At 34.9% G+C, this 25,246-nt stretch overlaps 2 protein-coding genes across 2 annotated transcripts; one reads left to right on the plus strand and one right to left on the minus strand.

The window, feature by feature from the left end:
- Positions 1 to 367: 367 nt before the first annotated feature.
- LOC113505418 (mitochondrial proton/calcium exchanger protein) lies at positions 368 to 11,234 on the minus strand. The gene is made up of 7 exons (XM_026888091.1): positions 11,037 to 11,234; positions 9,340 to 10,565; positions 8,813 to 9,083; positions 6,360 to 6,507; positions 4,801 to 5,074; positions 2,649 to 2,825; positions 368 to 1,673 (listed from the first exon to the last, which is right to left on the minus strand). The coding sequence occupies exons 1-7, from the start codon at positions 11,080 to 11,082 to the stop codon at positions 1,524 to 1,526; spliced, it is 2,292 nt and encodes a 763-aa protein (XP_026743892.1). The 5' UTR covers positions 11,083 to 11,234; the 3' UTR covers positions 368 to 1,523.
- Positions 11,235 to 11,748: 514 nt separating this feature from the next.
- Positions 11,749 to 13,387, plus strand: LOC113505363 (probable oligoribonuclease). The gene is made up of 3 exons (XM_026888022.1): positions 11,749 to 11,946; positions 12,309 to 12,547; positions 12,884 to 13,387. The coding sequence occupies exons 1-3, from the start codon at positions 11,871 to 11,873 to the stop codon at positions 13,250 to 13,252; spliced, it is 684 nt and encodes a 227-aa protein (XP_026743823.1). The 5' UTR covers positions 11,749 to 11,870; the 3' UTR covers positions 13,253 to 13,387.
- Positions 13,388 to 25,246: the final 11,859 nt, after the last annotated feature.

Genomic DNA, 25,246 nt, shown 5'->3' on the forward strand with positions numbered 1-25,246 from the left:
ACCAATGAGCGCTTCAGAACGCGAACCGGATACTCGACTTTCGCGCCACCTGGAGGCGCGAAATTGAAAAATGATCGTAGAAAATATTGTAATAGGTTTGCACAAGGTCAGTCAGAGTCCAAAGATCATTCCACCATTTGATGGCAATTGGCATGATATTTTTCTGGTACACATGAACATATTATAGAAACTTAGATTTGCAAAAAGGCAAAGCAGAATAAGATTGTCTTAAAATAAAAGGTCAGTCAGAGATGATTTCTTCTGAGCTGACAATCTCGCGATGTAACAATCAATATGGACGCTCCGCTTTACTCAAGGTCGGGTGGGTATGAGCAGACATTGATATTGTGGGAATAAAACACTTATAATTTTCATCGATCTCTTTATTTTCTTACTCTTTAAAACTTTATTCTCAGCACATCGAATAGCAGTAAATCGATGTATTAAATAGCACTGACTTGTTGGAAAAAAATGTTACCAATACTGTTGGTAAGGCAATATAAACCATAACAATATTATGTAGAGAAAGATAATCTTAGGAAGGAATAATTTTAGTATGAAAGGTTTACAATACAACTGACTTAAACAGCTGAAAATACATTCTAAGCTAAAACTGATGTTACTCAGTTATTATGTGCTGTATTTATTGTTTGGAGTGTAATTAGATTCAACACTTGTTATTAAATAAATGTAAATAAATCAATGTTCTGTTGTTAATTAAACAAAGGTTCTTTTAAATGTCAACAGTTGCCAACAACACTCTGCATTTACAATATATATATGTATGAAATACATTACATCATATTCAAGTATCAAAGAATATATTTAGCTGTAAGTTAAACATTCGTTCATTCCAATTTACAATTGAAAATGAAGAAGCTAAGTGTATCGCTCCACAATTTGTGCTGAACATTTTTGATATATCCACTAAAATAAACTAAAATAAAACTTAAACTGAATAGCGATCACAGAAATGCATCAACGTAATACACATTAAACAAAAAAGAACCAGAAATAAATAAAAACACGACATAACAAATATGAATAAACTTTGTACGGTTTGGAAAGTTTAGGTAAAATTGTATATTTTAAGTATAACGTTATTTACATATTCATGTGTGATTGATTACATGTTACAAAATGCTTATTGTCATTAGGGTAACACATTCATTGCATCCATAAGGTAATTTATTATATATAAATTATGTTTCTACATAAATATGTATGTCGTTACTCTAGTACAACAGCTATTCTATATGCGGGTATACGAGACGCCTCAGATAGTGCAACACGCTTCGTAACGAAACGTGACTTTAGCGCGCGTCATATAGACGTGTATTGTATGATATTGCAGAAAAATGCGCGTTTTGTTGCACGTGTCCGAATGCATCTTAGTTAAATAGAAACGCCGAACGCCATCTTTGCTAATTTATCGTCACCTAAACCAGCAGGAAGGCGTAAAAATGTGTTAGAACAGTCCCCTAGTAGATTATTTACACCTTGACTAAGTATAGCTACGCTACTCAGTGGCTCTCGGGCCGTTTACTGCTCTCTTCGGTTTTGGTGACGATACCGTCGGCCTTCGCTATTGCAGGTGGTGGTTCTGTAAACTTCGCCGTGGCCTTCTTCATTTCCCGTCGCTTCTGAGCTTCTCGAATTATGTCGAATAAACTCTGGAACAGAATTTTTTATTAGTTACCTAAGTTTTCTTTAAATTCATGTTGTGCTTGTTTTCAATTTCAAAGTGCTGATGCATGCAACACTCTTGAAATATTTCTAATTTCAACTCACTATGATAACTGTAATATGCATATAATGACATTACATGAATTTAAATTTGAATATGTTGAGTCATACGTATAACATGCAATATAGGTAGACACATAATGTGAGATAAGAGCGCGAAGTGGAAATAATGAAGTCGTCAAGTAACTATCTTCGTAGGTATCACGCGTTGTATTTCAGCTATGAAACTAACTACTGTACGTAAAACTTTGAGCGCGCCGACCTTGGGTAACAATAAAAACATTGTTATCGAAATAGTGGCCTTTCTCACAATAATCAATTCGGAACAGCTGACATTTTCAGCGATAAAGTTTGATGACATTCGGACTTCGCATCAATGTTCGAATGTGGGTAAATAATTAAGCTAAATGCTTACTTAGATACTCAGGCTCGGCCGATGATGATTACTTAGATTTGCGAGTATGCCTTGACACGCTTCGATTTTAATAAGCATTAAGGACGAAAATTTCTACAGAAAAGTTTCAGACAAAAAACAGATGAACTTCAGGTTCGTAAGGCAGACAAGTTGAAGAACAGAAGGGAGTCCATATTGTAGTCAGAACATGGGGAATTAAGTACTCTGGTTAGGTCCGAAACTAGTAGGGCCGATATATAGCCGTGAGTAACTCGTTATAAATAAAAAATATAGATAGACTGCAAGGATAGACGAGTGGTTGAGGCCACCACGTCAAACCCACTATGCGCGACGTGTCACGGGTCGATCGTCGGTCTGTGAGATCCACGAATGCTTGTCCTGAGTCTGGAAGTCTTTATGCATGTAATTTGAATGTTTGTGAATCCCCCGCGATATAGTATTGAACGACTTAGTGCAGGAGTCGTTTTAAAAGTTGTGTTGGAAGTACCTTCCCCTCAGAGACATTGGGTTTGTCCTGTTCCTTGGCAGCCATGGCCGCCTTGTCCAACGCCTTCTGTATCTTGCTCTCGACCTCGAGGATCTCCTCCTTATCCAGCAGCTCGATCAGCTCGGCCATTTGCTTCTCCGACAGGTTCACGTTTTCGTTGCCTATGATTTCTAGCATCTGTAACGAGAAAAAAGTTCGTTTGACTGGACTTCTTAAAGGCTATGCCTGTTTTATGAAAAAATACGTTTATAGGACGAATTTACAGCGAATCTAAAGGTGATGTCTTTTCGCATTTCTGATATGGAACCCAGATAAAGATTTACCTAATTAAATTAATTGCATTTTTGCTTAAGATCCTTGGAAAAAGAAATTTACATAAAAACATAACACGTCCAACATTCTATCATTACAAGTAATATCTGCCGTTATTTCTAACTATTGTTTTTACTTTAATTAAGTTTAAATTACATTTTGTTTTCGCTAGACTGGCATTTAATTAAAATTAATGTAATTATAAACTCAACGTTATAACGTCACAGTTAAAACGTAACGTCGAATATGAGAAGGCATGTCAATGACCGCGACAAACAGACGTCTGACCTCACCTATTACAAGTCAATAACATTGCAGACAACAAAGCTAAACCTCTGAAAATGAAATTTCTAAGAAATGAGAAAAAATATCGGTTACATGTGCAGAACGAAGTAAAGTATAGATTACGAATTTATTTTGTTTTAAAATTATTATTCTTCATGCAAAAACACATTTTTATAATTTTAAAGAAATATGTATTAATATAAACAAATATGATACGTTTCATTGAATAAAATAAATACTAAAAACTGCAACAACTAATAACTGTTATAATCTCATTTTAATTGCAATGTAGCAGACATAAGTACATTCGAAGTTATTTTAATAGAAATGTGTTTTTCAATTTCGATTCGACCGTGAAGATTATTGATAGCACGGAAATATTGTGTATTAAAAGTAAAGAGGTCATACAATATGTTATCGCGTTCATAATCGCTTGCGAATAAGATACGCTAGTCACGTGTCGACTATCGTGGCGAAAACGTTGACATTGACCCTGGCTGAATGATTAATACCTTTACACGGTTGTGCACGTTGTTAAACTATTACACGCTGACAGTTCGGTAAAATGGCGCGCTTATTGCTGTGAGAGTCAAAAACTTCAGAAATTCGATGCTGTGTTTATAATTACTGCTTCAAACAATAATGATATTGTAATACATTATTGTCAACCCAAATTGATCGATAATAAACTTAGAATACTTATATTCTATATCAGAATTTATTATTTGTTGGGTGACAGAAAATGCGAACCTACCTAATCCTCTTACATCTAAAAAAAACAAATTAGACATTTTAAATTTCTAACATAATTCACTTTATAAAATATTTTTATATTATACGAAACAAATCATATTAGAAAACGCAGTTAGAGTAGCACTGAAGGACGAATGAGAAATAACAGCGCGATTATTGCATTAAATCAATCAAAAGTATAATAACGTTGATTTATTAAAAAAAAAAACATTATATTATGGTTGATGGCGAGGACTTTCCTATCAATTAATCAATAACTTTATACTTTTGAACGCCACAACCACATGACGAATTAACACCCCCGCTCATATTTATTTACCAATTATTCTTGTCATCTAGAGCACCCATTGACAAATAATTCTTCTTTACAAAGCATAGAAATTAAGTATTAGTGAATTCAAGATATATGTAATGTTTTAATTTTTTTAGTGGTTTGGAATTCGCTGTACCTTTTCTTGTCCACAGGAAGAACACTTAGAAAATTGTTAAGGTTGCGTTAGTACCCCTGTTTAATAACATAACCTCTTGATTTGATTTTGAAACATCATTATACCAAAATGCTATATATTAACATTAAACTCCGAATTCTACGAAAGCAATTACACTTTAAATATCAGCCTAAAAAAGCAGACTTCTACATTATGAAGACAGATCAAAAATTAAACTTGATTTAAACGGTTCAAGATCAGTTTCAATTGCTTTGGTTGCACACGATACCATATTCTCCAAAGACGCAATGTATAGTATGTCTAGTAGGATACTTCTGGTCATCAAAGCATTAACATAATATGCATACACTTACCTTCAAAACATCATCAATCTTCAACTGTCCGTCAAAGTCATCATCGAGCCTTCCGAGTACGTCCTGAATTAGCTTCAGTTTGGCCTCATCAGGCACCTTTTGTAGGCTCTTAATGGAATGCATCAATTCGTCGATTTGTATGAGTTGTTCCTTGGCCTTCTGTGGTTCAGACTTGGTCTGCTCTAGAGTGGTTTTCAGAGCTTTCTCCTTGGTCTCAAGTTCAACTAAAGCGGCGTCCAATTTGCTTATCATGTTGTTGACAGCGCGGTACAACCTGTAACGAGAAACATTCGTTTGTTAAGTTATCTTTATACAACTAAAATCAATTGCATTTCTGTAGGCATACAACATTTTCGTACATTACAATATTTTTTACAAGTCTATCTGACAAGTTTTTGCTCTGAACAGGAAAAAAATATTGATTGTAAATTGCCCTGAACATACTTATTAATTAGTAAACATCATTATTGGAATGTCTTACATATAAGAACATTGTAATTATATACCAGACTTTATTAAATATTATTGGCACAGTACTTCTATTTCGAGAACATTTGTAGCAGGTGCATAATCTTAAATGTTTGTTTGCTTCACAATTGAATCTAAGACACCCTTATTATACCTGACCTTGCCAAACATAAAATAAAAAGAGAATTTAATAGGATTATAGAGATTTAATTGATAATTAGAAAAGCAAATGATAAATTATACTACTGTTTTAAAGTGTAATCAATTATCTTAGTTATGTAACCTCATTATGGCCGTATTCGATATTCTATCTATAGATGGATTTGGCCACTGCAGATATAATTATGATGAAGAATTTATTCTTATTAATTTGTTTGTATGCGACATTTTTATAAACTATAGGCATGATTTAAAAAATCTTTCAGTATTAGCCTAGTTATAGTTTTGTTATAGGATATATCAGCATACGGCGTAATATCATTTTCAATACGTTATGATTAATAAGAGCCAATGAGTTATGAAAAATGTACAAAAACCGGAAGAAGACGAGTGCAACTATGAATCCGATCTTTTCTTATGTTTTCATAACCATGTGGAGGAGTTTTCCACAATTCTATTTCTAATAGCCAAACCAATCTGTAGAAAGAATGTTGAAACAGGCTTTTAGACAATAGAATAATACTGAGGAAAATGACGTAATAAATAAATACACATAATTCCCTGTTTGTTTGCATATTGATATCACTAATAAGCATTATACTATTGCATCACATCACCTTATACCTATTAATACGGCACTTTCAACTTGTTTGTCCCATGAACCAAATTTACAGCAATAATATTTCTATTGTATTATCTTTATCTTAGTCGATTTTATTGATTTTAAGTGGTCTGTAAAAGATAAGGTAAATACCCTATTTTGCAGTAGACAAATTACGGTAGTTACCCATCATACAATAGATTTAATCATTCGACACTACATATCCTCATATTTGTTTTTAAGTAATAAAGAACACCTTGATGTGAAGTATTTGTTGATGATTTTGTGCAATTGGGTTCTAGCGTTTTTTCCATTCTAAATATACATGTACCTGCGGGCTCCCTTGGTAAGTTTGATGTCGGCCTGCTTGGTCTTAACAATCTCTTGCATCTCTTTGACATCCTCGCTGTAGTCTAAAAGCTCCGTCTTGAGTTCCTGAATACTCTCCTTCTCAAGAAGCAAGGATTTCTTCTGTTCAGCTGTAAATAACAGATTTTTATACATTAATTTGATAAATACAATTTTCTACTACCTGTACAGAGTATACGGATATAAACAGTGGGTTCAAATCATCCAATTAATTTAATAAGAGAAAATTCTATAGTAAGTGGTTTTGTGTCAAATTCAAAGTTGTAGGGACATACTTTTTATTTCAGTTTATTAATATTGAAAAGGTGTCAAGTCTAAATGTTGTTGTTGCAAACCAACGGAAGTTTTACAAAGATAAACTCATTTATTTATGACGTTTGTGTCATTGACCTAAAAAGATCTATTCCTAGATTGGACTTTATTATTATATGAGGGAAATTCTCAGTACTCAAAGATTTGGAAGCATGCCCAGTAAGTGGCGCACTTGAAGAAACAAAAAAAGAAAGGTTCAAAGAAATATTATGATACGCGTCAATGTTACGCTGCGACAGTTTAAAGGTGAATGGACTTACGAGAAAATTGAACTCTGGCAATTACCCAAGGCACACAATATCATATGAGGAAAAAATATCTTAATTCTTTGCTCGTTATTATTTAAGAAACTAAATTATACCATGAAGTATACCTACTATCTAAGTCTCAGGCTATGTGTTTGTGGACAAGCTACGTAATATGAAAGCAACATGGTTATTTAAGAATATACAACGTAAACAGGTTAATTATTGATTAAAACTTTGAACAACATTTTATTTCTTCAGTGTACTTTGAACCACGATGTTTGAAAATAGCGGTGAAGCTTTACTTTTATGGGTTAATTACATCAGTGGCTGTTCCAAATATTTAAAAGTGACATTGGGTGTGAACTTTTATAGTCTTATACACTTCGATGGATGCTATAGACAAATTTTTAAGACAAAACTAATTTTGTTTTATTATTGTGTTATTACAACAAAAAAGTTATAGATAATTAATTTTATTTCCTTTTAAATATTTTCCTATAGCAAAGAATCAATGCTCTATTCAACCATCTTAGTTTATTGCCTACTTACGTCACGTTTCTATTCGTTTTATACAGGTACAAAGTTTGCAATATGCATACTAATTATACAGACATAGATTGCCTCGTTGCTCAATCACTATTTATATAACCAAGAAATCTCTATTTACAAACAGTCTGCGTTTTAAGCCCTATATTTTCCTAGTAATAAAATGTGTGAGTAATTTCCCGTAAGACCGTTGCATTGCCAATGCCAACTAATATTGTATGAATATAACCGAATGTTGCTTCAAACACTTGGCTGAAGCAAACACCAAATGGAAAACACTATTTGTACTGCGAGCTTTGATAGTAGGACTGTTGGTATTGGGGGGAGCGAGACGGAGCATAAAACAAAGCGAAGTGCTCTCTCACTTTGCCCTTAGCAACAATTTTCCTTAAAGACGTCATAGAACATGTATGATGAGTTCTAAATGTTGTACCAAAATGTGATAGGTGGCGAATAACTGTCTAGTGTAGAAGTAAAATAGTACAAATGGATAACATATAATGTCTATGTAAACCTTGAAATTGTCCTTGATGCAAAATAATTAGTACGTTCGGTACTTGGCACGCGGAAGAGTATAAAAATGAACGCAATCGTAGAAAAATGTTTGCAAAGCTTTAAAAGGAGGTATGAAGTCATGTTTATTGTAACAACCTTTATTATCTAATAGAAGAACGTGTATATTATGCAAGCTATTCATAATATGGAGACGATGGTGATGAATATTTTAAATAAAATGAAAGTTGAAAATAATACATCGGTATCGACATTTGATAATCGTTGTACGAGTAACCAATGAGAGGTTTTAATTGTACAAGGTTTTTACGAGACTTTGGAATTACCCTAAAAGGTGCTATGCACATTTATTGAAACTTTAAAGCCTCAGTACTTTATAATTGGAGACTTTCCTTATAACACATATAAAAACTGGATCTAACTCTACCCATACATAGGTACATACACACAAGTACCTACGCAACTTATACATATTTATGTTTACGATAGCAACTGATAACACTGCAGTGAATTTATTGGATCAAGTAACGGTTAACTACTGAAGATCATAGATAAGTAAAACTGAGGAAGAGACAGTAGGATAAATATTACGATCGTAGCCTCACAATAGGATAGGAGTCAAGTTCCATTCTGTTACGAAATGAACACGTCAAGAACTCATGTTTAACAAAAGTACAACAACTATTTATAAAAATGACAAAATCGTTCAGAATACGTAATAAGGAAGGAAATCATGAACTTGAACTTCTTTGCAGAGAAAAAAAATGGATTATTGCCAATTTGACAGCAGACTTACCTAATTTCTCTAAAGCATCTTCAATGACAACAATGTCTTTGCCAGAGAGTCCTTCTTCAGATTTAACTTTAGGAGAGTCTACGATGATTACTGGAGCAGGATCGATCATGACTGGAGATGCCTCGATGTCAATAATAGGGGCCTTATCCTTAAGTGTTTCCTTCTCCCTCTTTTTAGCTTCAAGGATCTGTTTCTCTCTTTCCGCTTCTTGTAACTCCTTCTGTTCTTCCTTGATCTTCAGTTCCTCTAGTTTGATAGCTTCAGCTTTAGCCTGAAGTAGGATAAATTACGTTATACTAACTAAAACAACAGTGATTCATAGCACACTAGATAAAATATTTTATGTAACACAATTTTTTTTGTTGCAATCGAAAATAAATTTAATTTACACTTTAGTGTGATTTGATTAAAAATAACACTAAACAAAAAGCAAATTGTTTTTATGGTTAGGTTTTTTGTAGTCAAGAAAGTTAATAGAAAACTTAATGAGCAGAAAAAGTTATTAAAAGATTAAAATAAAATGCTACCTTGAAGTCCAGTTTTCCTTCCTTTTCTCCAATGGCAGCCTTAGTCTGAGTGGCAACTTGTTCAGGCAAAGCTGATATGGTTGCCTTCAGTTTGTATGTTGTTGGGACATGTTCGGGCACCATCAGAGCTCTAGACAGGAGCAGTAAGGACGGAGGAACCTTCTCGTTTAACGACAAGTCCAGCCAATTTCTCAGCTCCTTTCTCAACCGCTCCTCAGACACACCATACGCCCTCATACCTCTTGCCCTGCAAGCCTGTTGCAACTCACTAAAATTCAAACTGTCCACACCCTCTTTGGCAATCATTTTGTCATCCGCTGCCAAAGACCTCAGTTTCATCTTAAGATTAAATCGTAACATGGCACTTGTACCAATTGTTGTAACATTCAATACTTTACACAAAGCTACTAAATGCGGTCGCTGTAATGAATCCAATGTAATCTCATCTTCAAACAATTTGGAAAATTTCATAATTTCCTCACTGGTTGCGACATCGCCTGAGGTACGAATTCTGTTGAAAAAACTTGAGAACTCTCGGGCCAGTTCAGAATGTCTGTTGCTGGCTTGTGGAGCCATCTGATCCAATGTCTCTTGGAAGAATTTAGCCATTTCGAGCTTAACCTTCAAATGTTGTTTTAACTTAGCTTCCTTTTGATCGGTACTCTCAAATGTAGAGGGCAGCATGTTTGGGAATAATTTGATGAAAATTGGCAGTGCAAATTCCAAAAATGGAACAACTATGAATACTATGAATGGAACAATTCTAAAGAGGTCACCAATAGTAGTGACCAGTAATTTATGTTCTCTTCGTGTTAGAGTGTAGCCTTTTAAAATTTTAAAGAGTAGACTAGCTGAGATCCTTATTTCAATGAAAAGTAATCTGAAGCCATGGTAATAATGTCGGCATTCATCCATAAAACGTTCTTTAAGGCTCTTCTTCTTCTTCTCTTCCTTCTTTGGGAGTTTTTCTTGTTCCTCAATGCCTTTCTTTATGGTTGCAACAGTAGCTTCTACTTTAGATGATGGTCTTAAAGGTTCCTTATCAAAGATATACTTGCTGGTGGAGATGGGTCTGATGGACTGTGGGTGACAGTATAATCTTGTGTATAGGGGCTTTTGTGTAACATCATGATGCAGGCTGAGAGGTTGGTTCGTATAATATGACAGTGACCTTGACAGTGTTATGTATGGAAAGTTTTTATATTGTCTGGTCTCCCTTAGTAAAGCTAGAAATGCACAAAAACACAACATTAAACACATTTATTTACTATTAGCATGTAAATTGATATATCATTTTAGTAATTATAAAAGAAAAGTGGAAATATTCTTATTTTGAAGTAGGTAAAAAATTCAAGGTGGCTTTGAAAATTGTGCTTGATAAAATAGTCAGGTAGAATGCGTACCTTATGTGCTAATACTATCAAATTATTCATCTTAGTGGATAAAAAGGATTGCGCTAACCATGTGATGGTTATGATGAAACAAAAAATATTATCGTATAATGTTGGATTAAAAAACTTGATTCATTAACTTAAACTACATCAGTTTGCCTCATCTAATCCAAGTAGTGATAACATATTAAAGTTAAAATAACACTTTCTACGACGAATTCCAACTTTAGTACATAATAATCAATCAAATTCTGCTTTAGGTTAAGCTGTCTATTATGTTATTAGAACTAGATATTATATACTTACTCGATCGTGCCAAGCATCTACAGTTGTTAACTAATAATCTGTTCATTTTGTTCGATTTCGCGGGGTTTTAAATACTGGAAAATATTGAAAATATAACAAAAACAAAATCAACCCTTATTACACCATGACAATCGAGAAGAATCACACACAGTTCACCAAGCACTGAAACCACAGATGTAAAATAAAGACTACTGATGTTTACATTTAGACTTATAAGAAAGTAGTGAAGTTAATTAAAAACTGTTTTCTTTCAATAAAGCCTTTCTACAAGTTACTAAAATAAAAACCAAATTTATATTTCCTTGAAAAAATAAATTTTAAACATATATTTTTATTACGTCTCACGTCGCGCGTCGCAACCATTTTCATCAATGTTTCATCACATACTCTGAACCGAGTAGTATTTTTAATAGTATAGTTCCAAACCCACTTTTCTTTGTTATTTTTAAGAGGTTTTTTTATCTTAAAAATTTTGGCAGCACATATATTTATAAAATGTTATGGTCTTTTAGTACACCTTAATTTTTAGAATAGTAAGAAGACCATTTTTTCATTTTTCGATTCTTAAAACGAGTCAATTGTTCAAAATCATTCTTTACCAGAATATGATCTAATTCAAATGTTCATTAAGCTTACTTGTCCAAGAATTTTTCCATTTTACTTTCGTAGCTTTTTTAAGGGAATATATAATTTTTTTCCACTAGTAACACTGCTTTGACATAAGATTATTGATGTTCGTGACATAACCTATAATTTTAATTTTAATCGAACGCACATCATTTTATTCTTATTTTATGGTTTCTATGAAAATAAACAATAACATTGTTAAAATAAATGAATATTGTAAGGTACTACATAAAATCAAGTTTAGTTAATGTAACTAAACTTCCTAACCGACATTTTGCAAGCAGTAAGTATGAATAATTTCCGCCAATTTGTGCGTTAGTAAATCAATAATGCGGCAAATGCTCTAAGCTCTAGTTTTTAGCTTTGAGCTTACACAGTCTTCCATTTATGTTGTCCTATCACTGTACGTCGTTGTCAGACAGGCAATTTCAGTCATCATTTTTGTCAAATCGATTTTGGTTTTCGCTTTGTTCGATAATATTATTTTAACCATATGTCAATGTGTTTTTATTATAAGTTTATAGTTAAGTTATTTAGAAAGAGATTTTATTACCAATTACCATACCTCTTCTGAACAAGTATTCAAGATGTACCTAGCCTAACAAAGACTTCTGAATCATTTGAATCATTTTCCTTTTTTTTCAGAAACCATACAGTCTGCAGCAATGTCTTTATCAGCAGTGAAAAACGCAGCAAAGAGGATAGTTTGGGTTGACCTTGAAATGACAGGTCTGGACATAGAGAAGGACCATATCCTTGAGATAGCCTGTGTGGTCACAGATGAGAATCTGAATATTATTGCAAAGGGTCCAAACATAATTATAAATCAGCCAGATAGTATTCTAAATGAAATGAATGATTGGTGTGTAGCTCAGCATGGTGAGGTATTGATTTTTTAATTGTTGTGTACCCTTGATATTAATGTATTGAATTTATTTTGTAGAAAACCTCTTTAGCTTTTATTTTTCCCACACTTTGCACATACACACTTGAGAATGTATTTGTAGATAAAAATGGTTTCCCTCATTGCTACTTCAGTTAATTACTAGTAGAAATACTGAATTCTTTTCAATTTTGTAATTCACTCTTCTAATAATTGTTTATTTCACTACAATACACTTAAAAATATTTAAGTATAATTTTCTTGGAATGTATATTCAATAAAAATATAAAAATGTTCTCTTACTTATAATTTAATTAAATTCTTTTCACAATTTCAGAGTGGACTGACGGAGGCTAGCCGCAAGTCAAATGTAACATTAAAGGATGCTGAAAAACAAGTATTGGACTTTGTAAAGTCCCATGCACCTGAGAAGAAGTGTCCACTAGGAGGTAACAGTGTATACATGGACCGTCTGTTTATAAGAAAATATATGCCGACATTAAACAATTATTTACACTACAGAGTTATAGATGTGAGTACAATAAAGGAGTTAGCAAAGAGGTGGTATCAGAAAGAGTTTTCACTCATGCCACAAAAGAAGTTCAGACATCGATCAGTGGATGACATACTTGAGAGTATAGAGGAACTGAAGTATTTTAAAGAGAATATATTTAAGTCGTCAATTAAACTGCAGACAGATGTGTGAAGTATTAGTGACTAGTAACAATTACGGGTATGTTTGGTTTAATTTACATGGAGTCAAGTAGTGTTGATTCATTACAGTTTGAGCATGTCCTTGAATTAAATAAATGATTGGCTTATTAGTAAGCTGAATACCACATACTGTGCTTTTATTTTTATACACTGAGAAACCTTTAACTTTTTTTGACAGTTGCATCGAAATTCAAAGGCTGGGAACTGAAACTGCAGATCACCATTTCATGGTTCATGGGGTAATAATGCCAGAAATACGCGTTTTTTTTTTTTACAAAAAACGCATGTGGAAACAGATGTAGGATAGAACATGTAGGTCTGGTCAGTACATGTAAAGTTTAGACTAACCTGCAGGAGTATTTTGTGTAGCAGTATAAATCGACGCGTGTAGAAAGAAGTCTGTGTGACTTTACTGTCACATTATTAGTTGACATGGGGTTGTCTTAACTGGTAAGAAAAGGCAAGCGTGACAGGTATCTTCTCTAGTATCACCTTGCCGTATTTATATGTGACTGATATAACAAATAATATTGCTCTTCTTTGTGGTAGAAAACTCGACTGTCGCTATTAGTTTTTTATTCTTCCTAGATTTAATTCTAGCAACAAGTGACTGCCAGACAACTACAGACACTGTACTTTTAGACTAATTACTGGTATTTCTTCAATGTAGATTCCTGCAATACAATAGTAGAATAGATAGAGCTCTTTAGTGCTGCTAAACAGTGTACACTACTTACCATAGATGGCGCTGCTTAACCTATTGGAAGAAAATAAAAGACGTTAACTAAATCAATTTGTATATTTTGTGTACTTAATACTTCATACCAGAGGTGTGTGTTCACTCTCGTTAGAAAACGACGTGATGGTGAACTGTGACCACACAGTTATTCCTAAAAAACTAATTAAGAAGTTTAAACTCTAAACCACGCGACACTGGGTACTTACCAAAGTGAATACCTCCTCGTTTAGAAATGTATTGTCTCGTCGCCAGCACAAGTTCGTGCTACGAGGGCTCGGGTTCGAATCTGAGTGGGAGTCAAAAATGGTTCAGTCATTTATACCTAAATCTGGTAAGACTAGAAGCTGATCCTCGTAAATTCTTTAGCTCGGGAGCGGTTGAATATATCTTTCAGATTTGCCATCTAACAATTATTTTCGCACGTGCTATTCTTACCAACATAACACATATATCACTCTCGTATAGAAATATCTACGTCATTCGTTTAACCCTGAAGAGGCAAACAAACGTATTCTTTACATTTGTACGCCTACATAGTCATATAGTTCAGGGGTTCGGAGCACTGAGGCAATTAAAATACTGCCACGCAAAAACACAGGTAGATACTTTGAAATGGAACATGCAGCTTGTTGTGTGGCAATGTGTGAGTTCCCTTCATATGGATGGAATGAGAAGGGTAAATATAGGATGGATGGATTGTCTGAAAAGGGATGTAAAAGAAAATTGACTTAGTTATAACGCGATAAGTGATAAAATAAAACGGAAGAAAAATACATGTTGCGCTGACCCCAAATAGACAAGGACAAGGGCAGGAAGGAAGAATGAGGAAGATACAAAAGTAAAACAGCCGAAATCAAAATTTTTGTTTTATTTTTCGTAGCGCTCTTTGGGAGCCCCTGGTTCATAATGAGTCCCTGTCAGTTATACACACCATTGCCCAGCGCTGGCACGCTACACAACATCGTAAATGTCGCTCACAGCACGTTTGTTATGTTTACCAACTAAATATAAGCGAGAAATGTGCATGAAACTATTTGTTTCTAATCCTACCTATAGCCAGTCGATGGAGAAAAGTTACGAAGTTAGGTAAAAATTGCGATATGAATATTATATACAAATTATATAGCCCTCCCCCCTCTGGCGTGGTTTATTATAGCTTTTGAAACATTCGAATCACATGCACAAATATAGCCAGACTGAACAAGTATTACCTATATATCATAAAAATAGTTGTCATAAATGGGGATCGAACTTGCGACCTATACCAGTCAGTTACGCGTGCAGTCTTACGTAAGCCATTATCTAGTAGGTACCTATAGGAATATATTACAAGACCGTTTAATATTTTAAACTTTACAGAGCTTCGATGACATCCTACGTAACTATCTAAGATATTTTATAGTCTCAAGACATTACAATTCTGAGGTTCTACCCAATAGATTAACTAAGGCTCGAAGGATTGCAACGCATTGCCATACACCGACACAAAAACGCGGATGACGTAGCACGGCGGTTCAGGTTTAGTCAGTAAAAGTCTAAAAGTCTGATAGACTCATTTCCTCCCCCGAGAGAGGTCCATGAGGATTCCCCCGCTTAAACAAAAAAAAAAAGGGGCTTGAGCCTTAAGCTGACCTAACCTGACCTCCAAAAACAGAGCACTTTAAGTAAGTTATTTTTTGACAAACTAAGTTACGTTTTGTGTACTTACATCGACAAAAAATCGAAACCTCACCACGATCTATAGATAGGATACGATATTAGGTATATATGCATGGAGACAAATTGATTCCAGCTCAGCCTTGTTTCAATTATATTATCAATTACCGTGTTATTGGCTCTTCATTTGCATACAGCTTTGTCAGTGTGATTGCAAATGCGAGCGAGCCAATGCCGCGCCAAAATAATTGGCTTTTTAGATGCTATAAGCATGACACTGGCGCAGTCTGATCTAATCCCCTTTCAATTTTCATGCGGGGGTTGAGAGACTACTAACTTAGTATACATCTACCTACTTCTGTTACTTAGTTTTAACGATTTGATATGAATACCTACTTTCCTTTTGATAAAAGAAATATATCTACCATATTAATTCAGCCGAAATCATCGAAATAGCTGAATGTAAGTTTGAAAAAGGTGGCTGGCTCGGACAGGATACGGAAGGCGGAGGACCGGGTGCTGTGGCACAACTTGCAGGAGGCCTATGTCCAGCAGTGGACCTCGATAGACTTAGTGGACTAATCGTTCATAATTAGTGAATATATCAAACAGCTTGGCCCTGTTTCATTCATCTGTCCTGCCTGCTGCCATCATTCATCGAATAAAGTCAGGTTCTATCTATCTAATCAATACCTCTTTTACTTTTAAAAATTCTGAGGCTATACTTTTTTTAGGCAGTCCACAAATAGAAAAGCCTAAAGGTCACAGCGAGACCTGCGTGCCACATATGGGCTACATTTCACCTTTAATGTTCTACCTTGATAGTTAGTTTGTCTGAAGTCATTAATATAAATCGAAAAATGCTTTTTTTGCTTTTAAAAAGTATGTTCATCAATCTTTTTAAGGCTCATTAATGAATAGCTTTCGCTCAGTATTTACTACGCTATGGATGATACTGCATTACAATTGTCCAGGAACTTTATGGGCCATTAAACTGGCTTCGTCCAATAATTACCCCATAAAATACGATCTTTTTATGGAAAAATGAAGTCATTAATACCCCGAAGCTATAATAATAATTTACACGAAATCGAAGGACAGTGGAATGGCAACGAGGGCAGACAAATAGATTTAACCTCGGATAGAACATTCGAGCCCCTGGGATAACCAAATTGTCTTGGCGCACGCAACAGTTTTAATTATGATGAATTATGAAGCGCTTGTTAAGGACGAGGTGATGATAATTTTAACGTCTTTGTGGTCAATCAAATTGGCCCTTTGGGTAGTGCAAGTTGTGGTGCTTCGGTAACTCTTATAATAATGAAAGTTTATATTCTAAAGAAAACATCTGACTATTCCCCGTTGGTCCATAAATTTAAATTGCGCTCTAAATTAAGAGAAATAGTTTACCGACACTTAGGTATGTAGTGTTAATTTTGCTAAACATATTAAGGTGTGACGGTAACGATGGACCAAAGGTGTTGTTGGAAATATCATTGGACTACAAACGACTGCACATCTACCTTGATCCGAATTATGTCAGGTCCATTGCAAATACAAAGGAACACTTCTTCAGGTGTGAATAACACATTCAGCGAATATAACACAATACCTATATAGCATACTTATATTACTTATACATAGGTGCCTACTTAGAATATATAATATATTAACTATTTAATGACTCAGTCAAAGGCTCCGCTTAACTTTTAAGCAGACTGAACTTTATAGCCAAAAGTCACCATAGTAAAACTTTGAGCCATAAGAATATAAAAAGTTCAAGATTGTTTAAGGGCCCATAAAACCATGTTGCTCGATTAGAGCGCTACTTTAGAGCTTGGCTGGAAAGAATAAACTGTTATGCCAGAGATAATTTACTGACTCGTTAAATAATAGCATGAAATTTTATGGAAAATACCGTTCCCTGAATTTTTAATGTTTACTCTTTACAGTGGTTCTGTAAAGTAAAACGGTTGCAGTAACTTAACTCGTGCCATCTTGCTCCCACTTCAGATAAGAGGCTTTAACGTCTTCTTACTTCTTCTTCTCTTTTTTTTATGTATAAAAATGAATTGCTGTTAGTTAGTCCCGCTGAAACTAGAGAACGGCTGAACCGATGTGGCTAATTGAAGTCTTGAAATATTCGTAGCAGTCTAAGTATGGTGAGGTGTTAAAAGGTGAGGAAATATGGAAAAATTGCGACACAGACAAAAAAACAGAAAATCTAAAATCATCATTATACTCGTAGCAGGTTCAATGCGAATGAAACCGCAAACAGTTGGACTGAAATAAAAATACGTTGCGAGGATAGTTCAAGGAAAACGATCAGTGCCTCGGTAGTTGATTCTAGATGAAAACTGACGATAACTCGACTCCAGAAAGTTTAAGTACAAATACTTAAAGTTGTTTAATTAAAACGCGGGTAGTAGAACCTCCTTTATGCCCCTCTATTTTATGACTCCGTCGTAAACTGTTGGAGCAAACATGACCACCTGTCGCATTGAGGACTCGCTTTTAAAGATGTTGCAATATAATTGTTTTTATACTATCTCGTTTTGAAGTGGATGGGTACTTACTGGCTTAATTTGATATTTTTGTTATTATATTATTGAAAACATCTGAAGATATTTACAGGCCAAAATGTTTGTAGTAGAAGCTCTATAGCACCTGTGTTCAAGTTAATATCTCTGCCGATAACTTTTGAAGTAATATTATTTCGCATCCGTGTGATGTGCTGTCAAATCTCCACAACCACAATAATATGACTCAAAGACGTACTGGTAGACTGTCTTATTTCAGAATGCTGTATCTTGTATTTGCTATCGGTGTATGTTAGTGCCTACTAAAATGGAGATTAATAGTAATTCTGCGGTAAAGGTTTTGTATGAAATAGTATGATCAATATCTTTGATGTTTCTCATAATATATTTGTACTAGAACCTCAAAGTATGACTTTCAGGTGACTGTCTATCGCACCTCCAAGGGCACGGCTTACAATTTATGACGTCATTGCTACTGGACATGCACTTAACTGTTTTTTTAGATTAATATTACGTTCTTCAGTTAAAAAATCCATTACCTTTACCTACTGAAATAACTTGAAATAACTGAGAGATGCTTGTCTGTTTAATACACGTGATACATAACCGTAAATTTAAAATAATGACTGTTCAAAACCGTGAAATAGTGACCTTCACTTTAGTAGCTTTCATTACCTATCGACGCTGTCGCTATAACAATAAATTAGATGTCGAGAGGGTCCGGAAGAGGACTCCACACTTGTAAACTCATAGTTCACTAACGATAGTAATTAGGCCGGCCATTACAGATGATAACCTAATATCCACTAATGGCCCTCATAATCTAATACAGGATATAACTAGATAGATGTTATGGTTTTACTGGGATTAATAAAGTTTTGTACTAATGATGGACTGCCTTTCTAAGTTTTGTTTACGAGGAATTGTAGGTCAGTATCATTTCGTAATTTATATCGCACAAGTCCAATGTTATTCCGTTTTAGGTATGTTCTGTAAATATGTTAAGATATTCATAGTAGTATTTTCTTTCTGAAAACAATGTTTATTTTTTTCTTGTTCTTTGTCTGGTGACTGCTGCATCATTGATAAATATTTTCATGAATATTAGTCACCAGCCATCTCTGAAATGAAAACAATTGTTCTTGTTGGCGCATTAGACTGCCAGTCTAGTGTCTCTCTTACAGCCGTGTATTACGCTGTCACGCTTCCGAATCCACAATAATATTATTTTAAAACGTGGTGGTATACCTTCTGACTTAGAAAGCAATATATGTATAAATGTAAGGATTTATTTGACTTAAACTGTAAGTTAGTGCTGTTTGGCCGACGTGACACGATAATGCACTTGCGATAGTCGTGGTTCAAGACTTTAAAATGGTTTACGGACGGAAACAGTTTCTAAGCTTTACGCTTACTTTTAGTATTGCTTTTAACTTTATGCCATTCACTAAGTATTGCAAGTAGTACCTAATGTTGTAAATAGGATCAAAAAGAAGAGCGATACTTTTTCTTTTTGATGTAGGTATAATTTCTAAATGACTGAACTGATTTGAGTGATTTTTTTGCATGCATTTGGGTGGCGTTCTGGATTTTTTTTGAGTCACCGCTCGATTTCGCATCTCGCCATTTCGAAGCCTTAGTTCACCAAATGCCAGAAAAGTTTATTTAGTAGTACTTATTAGTTTTTTTAAGAGTTTTTTAAGAGCTGCGTTTGCAGATTTTTATGGAAACCGAAATTTATGCTTGCACGGATTGTTGAGAGGTGTAGACTGCGGCTTCGACCTCTACAATATTTGTTTATTCCACAAATATTCACTAGTTGCAAATCGGGGATATCGCCGTGTTTTATATTTGACTGTTTGTCTCCCCCTTTAGACATATCAATTAAATTCCTACATGAAGCAGTAAACAACAACACTTGGGAGTTTATTTAACATTTTCAGTCCTAACTCTGAAGTTCACAACACGCAACCTACAAAATTTATTAATCCTTACGCTTTAACACTTCCTGTAAATAAGACCTTTGTCAAATAACTTCGAAACTTTTCGTTACCTATTTGCTTGAACTGTGAACGACTTTGCTCGTCAATCTTCAATTCTTATAAGTAATGGTGGTTTGTCACGAATGTTATAGGAGTTAGTTAATATACCTGCCTCGGTAGACAAGTGATGGTCCTATAAGCGTTAACGACGGGTCACGGTGATAAATAAACTTACGAGAATTTTCGAGGGTCCCTTCCCTTTTCACCGCATCACCGCATCGGACCGTATCGCACCAGACATCATCGGAAGAAAACCTGTTAACCGCTACCTTTTATTACTGTAAAAAGGGGCAATGGATGTGATAAAATAGACCATACCATAGATATATTTTACGTTTCAGTGCTACGGTGTTAGCGGACACATAAATATAGATACAGGACGTATTCCAATCAACCAGAGAAAAACTGACCACTTTAAACATTCCAGTAAAGGCACGAATCTAAGCAAAATTTTCTTAAAACATCGAATTTCATCGTTTCGAACTATAGGTACTTACCAGTGGCGAAGGCTCCATACAACTCGATTCCTACCGGCTTCCCTTTCGAAATATAGCAAATACTAGTGTCTTTTATTTTTCATTATCATTTAAACAAATTAATAATTTACGAGCTTATAGTACAGATATAACAATTGCTTTTAAAAATAACTATTAAAGAATCCGCCGCCAGTACTGGCACCTACCATTTTACAATAAATTCCGCTCACGCACAATTGGTCGTCGTTACTAAGGACTAAGGTAACTCCGCTTACTAAACACCTTTATCGCTTTTCACAGCAATTAAAGAGGTTTCTATATTAATATCGTAGAATGTACGTCTTAATGGTTTAAAGCGAACATTCGATAACAACCTCAACTCCTTAGTGCGTAATACGAGTAATACCCAATCCGTTCTCCGTTACCTTAGTTTACGAGTGCCATTACTTTGATTATGATCATTTGCTTCGTAAATTTGACACGTGCCGGGACATAACCGCGGCTAATCGGCTCCCAGTTCCCCGGGTTAGTTCTACCCCGATATTAACATCGCATTATGGGGATTTATTTTAGTATCTACTTGGGTTCTTACCATCTGATACGGTTCGTAAAGTAGCATGACTGAGATAATTCTGTTTTGAATTTAATTTCTGCGCAATTGTCAAAATTTAAAACACTCCGAGCCCCACTCGCGACCCTGAAGATCCTTACATTTAGGGTAAAGAAAAAAATACAGAAGAAAATGGTCAAACATCAAATTTATAACCGTATCAATCGGTTGTCCATCATCAGATTACATCAGGATTTTTATGAGATCCTGCCTGGTGACAGACGAACAAATAGAGAATGTAATAATAATATGAACGAACGCGAACAGTACAATACTCCATCCATAAACCACAAAATAAATATTTCAAAAAAAGGCTAAAAATCATGATGGTTAAAGTTTTTATATTATCGAGCTAATAAGTTTTTATTCTCCACCTTAAACTCAATTATTTTTCACCGCCTTCACTTCATCTGCTTCTCGAAACCGGTGTAACGCTATAAAAATAATCTGAAGTCATGAATCTTCCACCCTAAAACAAGATTGTATTTTCTAACATGCAAAACAGCTTGTCATCTCAAATTTAAAGACCTCTCTATAGGAAGTCTTATTAATATTTAATAACCTTTAAGCCTCTTGGAGACTCGAGGTAAACAAAGATTTTTAAGGCTTTTAAATATTAAGGATCGAGTACCTATAATACAGAGTATTTTTTATTAACCCCGGCCTCTTAGGGGAAGCTTCCTTTTCAGAAATGTGTCAGGAATTGCTTAGCGAGGCACACACGTAGCGCCGAACGGGGGTAGTCATAATTTTAGGTAAACATTCCCTTACCGTTTACGATCAAAGGGATATTAGAGCAATGAACCCTGAAGGTTTGTGAGTTTTATATATAAGCTTTTGGGATTTGAAGTTTTGTTCGTGAATGTTTTTGTTATAAATGATGATTATGGCTTCTTAAATGTGTAGTTTTATGATATTGACTTATATCATTGTTTTCCGTATGGCGGGGAATCCAACGAGAGGAAATAAGTGTCATATCCTCACTGACTGGTGAACCGCTTTGCAAAATTATTCATCAAACACCGACCACGAACTTATAACACTTACCTATAGGTGTTTAGGCCTTTGAAAACTCTTCAAATTTTAGAAAGAACGCTTGCCCAAAACAAACTTACCTCATACCAACCAGTCTGAAATTTCAACAATAGCTATAACTCGATATTAGGTGTAGCTATTGATCGCTGCTAACCCGTTTTACCTGCTTGACTCGACATTCCTTGATCAGTAATTTTCCGCTCCATTTCCTCGCCTGAGCTCACTGCCGTCGTCGGCCGGCAACACTTTGTTCCGGAATGCTTTGGACTTGAAAGCTGTGTTGCGATTTGTCTCAAGTTTTATGATTTTTGCAATATAAATGTAATTTTTATGTGCGACTTTTTGGTTTTGTTTTTCCTCTAGGAAAACCACCAAGGAGAGAATGGCAATAACTTAGGCGAATTTGAGGAACTTAAGTGTATAAAACTTTCTATGTGAAAGGCGAGGGTTGATGATTTATACAAACGACTGTCTAAATTTGTTATATTTGCTTGTTTTCTGCATGGTCTTAGATTTGATTGGACAATAGAAAAATCTGCTTCGGTTTTGGCAGCCATCAGATCATCGGCAACAGGGTTCGTGTTTCGCTTTTACGAAACCTGCGTAACGTCCTTAACGTTCTTAAATATACTTACCGAAATGTCATAAAACTAATCCGAAAACAGTTAATAATAAAATTACAATTTTATTTTCCGCTTGCAATGTAGAAATAAACCTACGTAGTACCGAAACTGATTAACAACTTCAATCAAATACTAAAAACCAATCAGAATAAGTACCTAATATTTATTTCGTTACGTAATAAAAATACCGCAAGCAAATGTTTTAAACACAAACCCGCCTTCAAATCCCGAAATACTTTTCTTGGAACGTTTACCCGAAGCCACGCTCTCATTGAGTATTCATACCACGAATTTATAAATTCTGTAACTCTTTTATCCCAAGGTATTATTAGTCAACATTGGGATAAATCATACTTGTACGAGGGTTGACAAGGGTAAGTAACGGTCCTCTGGGACATGCCACCATCTTTTTACGTAAGGCAGTTGCAGTTGTGGAAGCAAGACGGAGCGCTACGCAGTGTATAGCCACATCTCTTTTCTAAAACTCTAAATGTTATTTTAAAAGGTGGTGTAAGTCTCTCAGGTGCTTATTTAATTGTGGCGATGATCGACTAGGCCCAATTCACAATTGTGAGTGTTGAAACCATTGTTAACAGTTGATTGAACATGAAACGGGAATATTGTTCACCGAGTTTCTCACACCTCCGAATATCGGACACAATACACTTCTGGGAAAATATTTCTAAATACTACATATTTATAGTAACTTTCGTGGCGATTACTTCTTATTGAATGATGTAACAGTTTATTCACGCGTTTTTATCGAGATTTTCCGACTTGTTTTGGACCCAACCGGTTGGTTCCGAGACTGTTGGGATCTAAACACTAGTATTAAAAAGCAGGAGTGAATGAAAATCGGCATATGAATATTTACAGGGCCGGATCTAGGGGCCCAGGGGTTCCAAGGCCTCGAGGCAACAAGGGAGTGGGGCCCCCTGGTTCAAGTTATTTTCATTCAGTGAAAATTTTTAGATGCCTACTTTGGTGGTGCGCCCCTGGTCATAGTGGGCCCCTAGGCACTGGATTAAAGTGCCTTATGGACAATAGGGCACTGAATACTTAAATATTTATCGTAACTTATAAATAAGTACAGACTTAATTTCTCTGCTTGCGTGTTTAATAATATACCTCCATCTAATATCTACTGTTGACTTCCAGTGTTTGCATTGTCTTAACTGTAACTTTCGTATCGCGTGTAAGACACCTATTACATAGTGTCGTTTGTCAAGAATATGTCACTGTTCTGTATATAACACTATTTGTGTTGGTTAGTGACAGTTCGTTAAACATACCATGGAACGCGCCTTGTTGTAGGCAAAACCTTTGTTTGTAGAAATACTGAAATACTTTGTACAACTTAGATCGCGTAAAATTGAATTGGATCCCAATTCTGCTCTTTAGGTACAATGGCTGATGAATGAATGGAAATTGGATTAAATTTATACCTACTATTCGTATTATTCTAAGAATTTTTCCAACACAATAATTGGGAATAGGAATAGTTTCAAATTTAATCCAATCGCCATTCATTTGTCAACATAAGTTTCTACCTAACACAGATAAAGCAAGGTCATGAAATAGGTAAATAGGTACTTTTTGAATTGTTGGATAAAGCTTAATCTTATTAGGTTGCCTTAGAAGCATGACAAGGGCCTATCGCATTATTAGACTAAGTTATTATTACGTAATATCTATCTTAGTTTCAATATCTCTCTAGAAATCTGTTCATTACAATTCAGAGCAACACACAAAGCCTATTGTGGTCCTCTACAAAGCGTGTCGATAGATTAATAAGTAGTGATGCGATTGAAGTTCAGACGTACAGTAGGTATACCACATAGCATAACAACAGTGCAGACCAAAACAAACCTTATCACATTCCAATAAAGGTGCAGTTAACTTCTGCCCGTAATCTCTGCTGTACTGGCTGTGCGGTTATAGAATAGTCTACAATGGAAGGTATCGGGGCGACTTACTTTTCATAATAATAGTTGTTCCCTCTTTGTTTGGTTTCTATGCAGGAAAAGAGGAAAAGCTGTTATATTCTAGTCGTATCGTTAACTGTGAGATGGAAGCATTCATTATTTTTAACGGGCTTTAAAATGAAGGTTTCTGCGGCCGTTATTACTGCAACAATTTCTGCTCCCTATAGCTTTTTCTGCACTAATATTTAAGAATCCTTATGAATTATTTGATGAACATCAGACAACGTGTATTTAGAATTAAAGACCATGTCTTTAACAACGTTTGAACGTTATATACCTT

Source organism: Trichoplusia ni, chromosome 25 (genome assembly GCF_003590095.1).
Source record: "Trichoplusia ni isolate ovarian cell line Hi5 chromosome 25, tn1, whole genome shotgun sequence".
Taxonomy (NCBI): domain Eukaryota; kingdom Metazoa; phylum Arthropoda; class Insecta; order Lepidoptera; family Noctuidae; genus Trichoplusia; species Trichoplusia ni.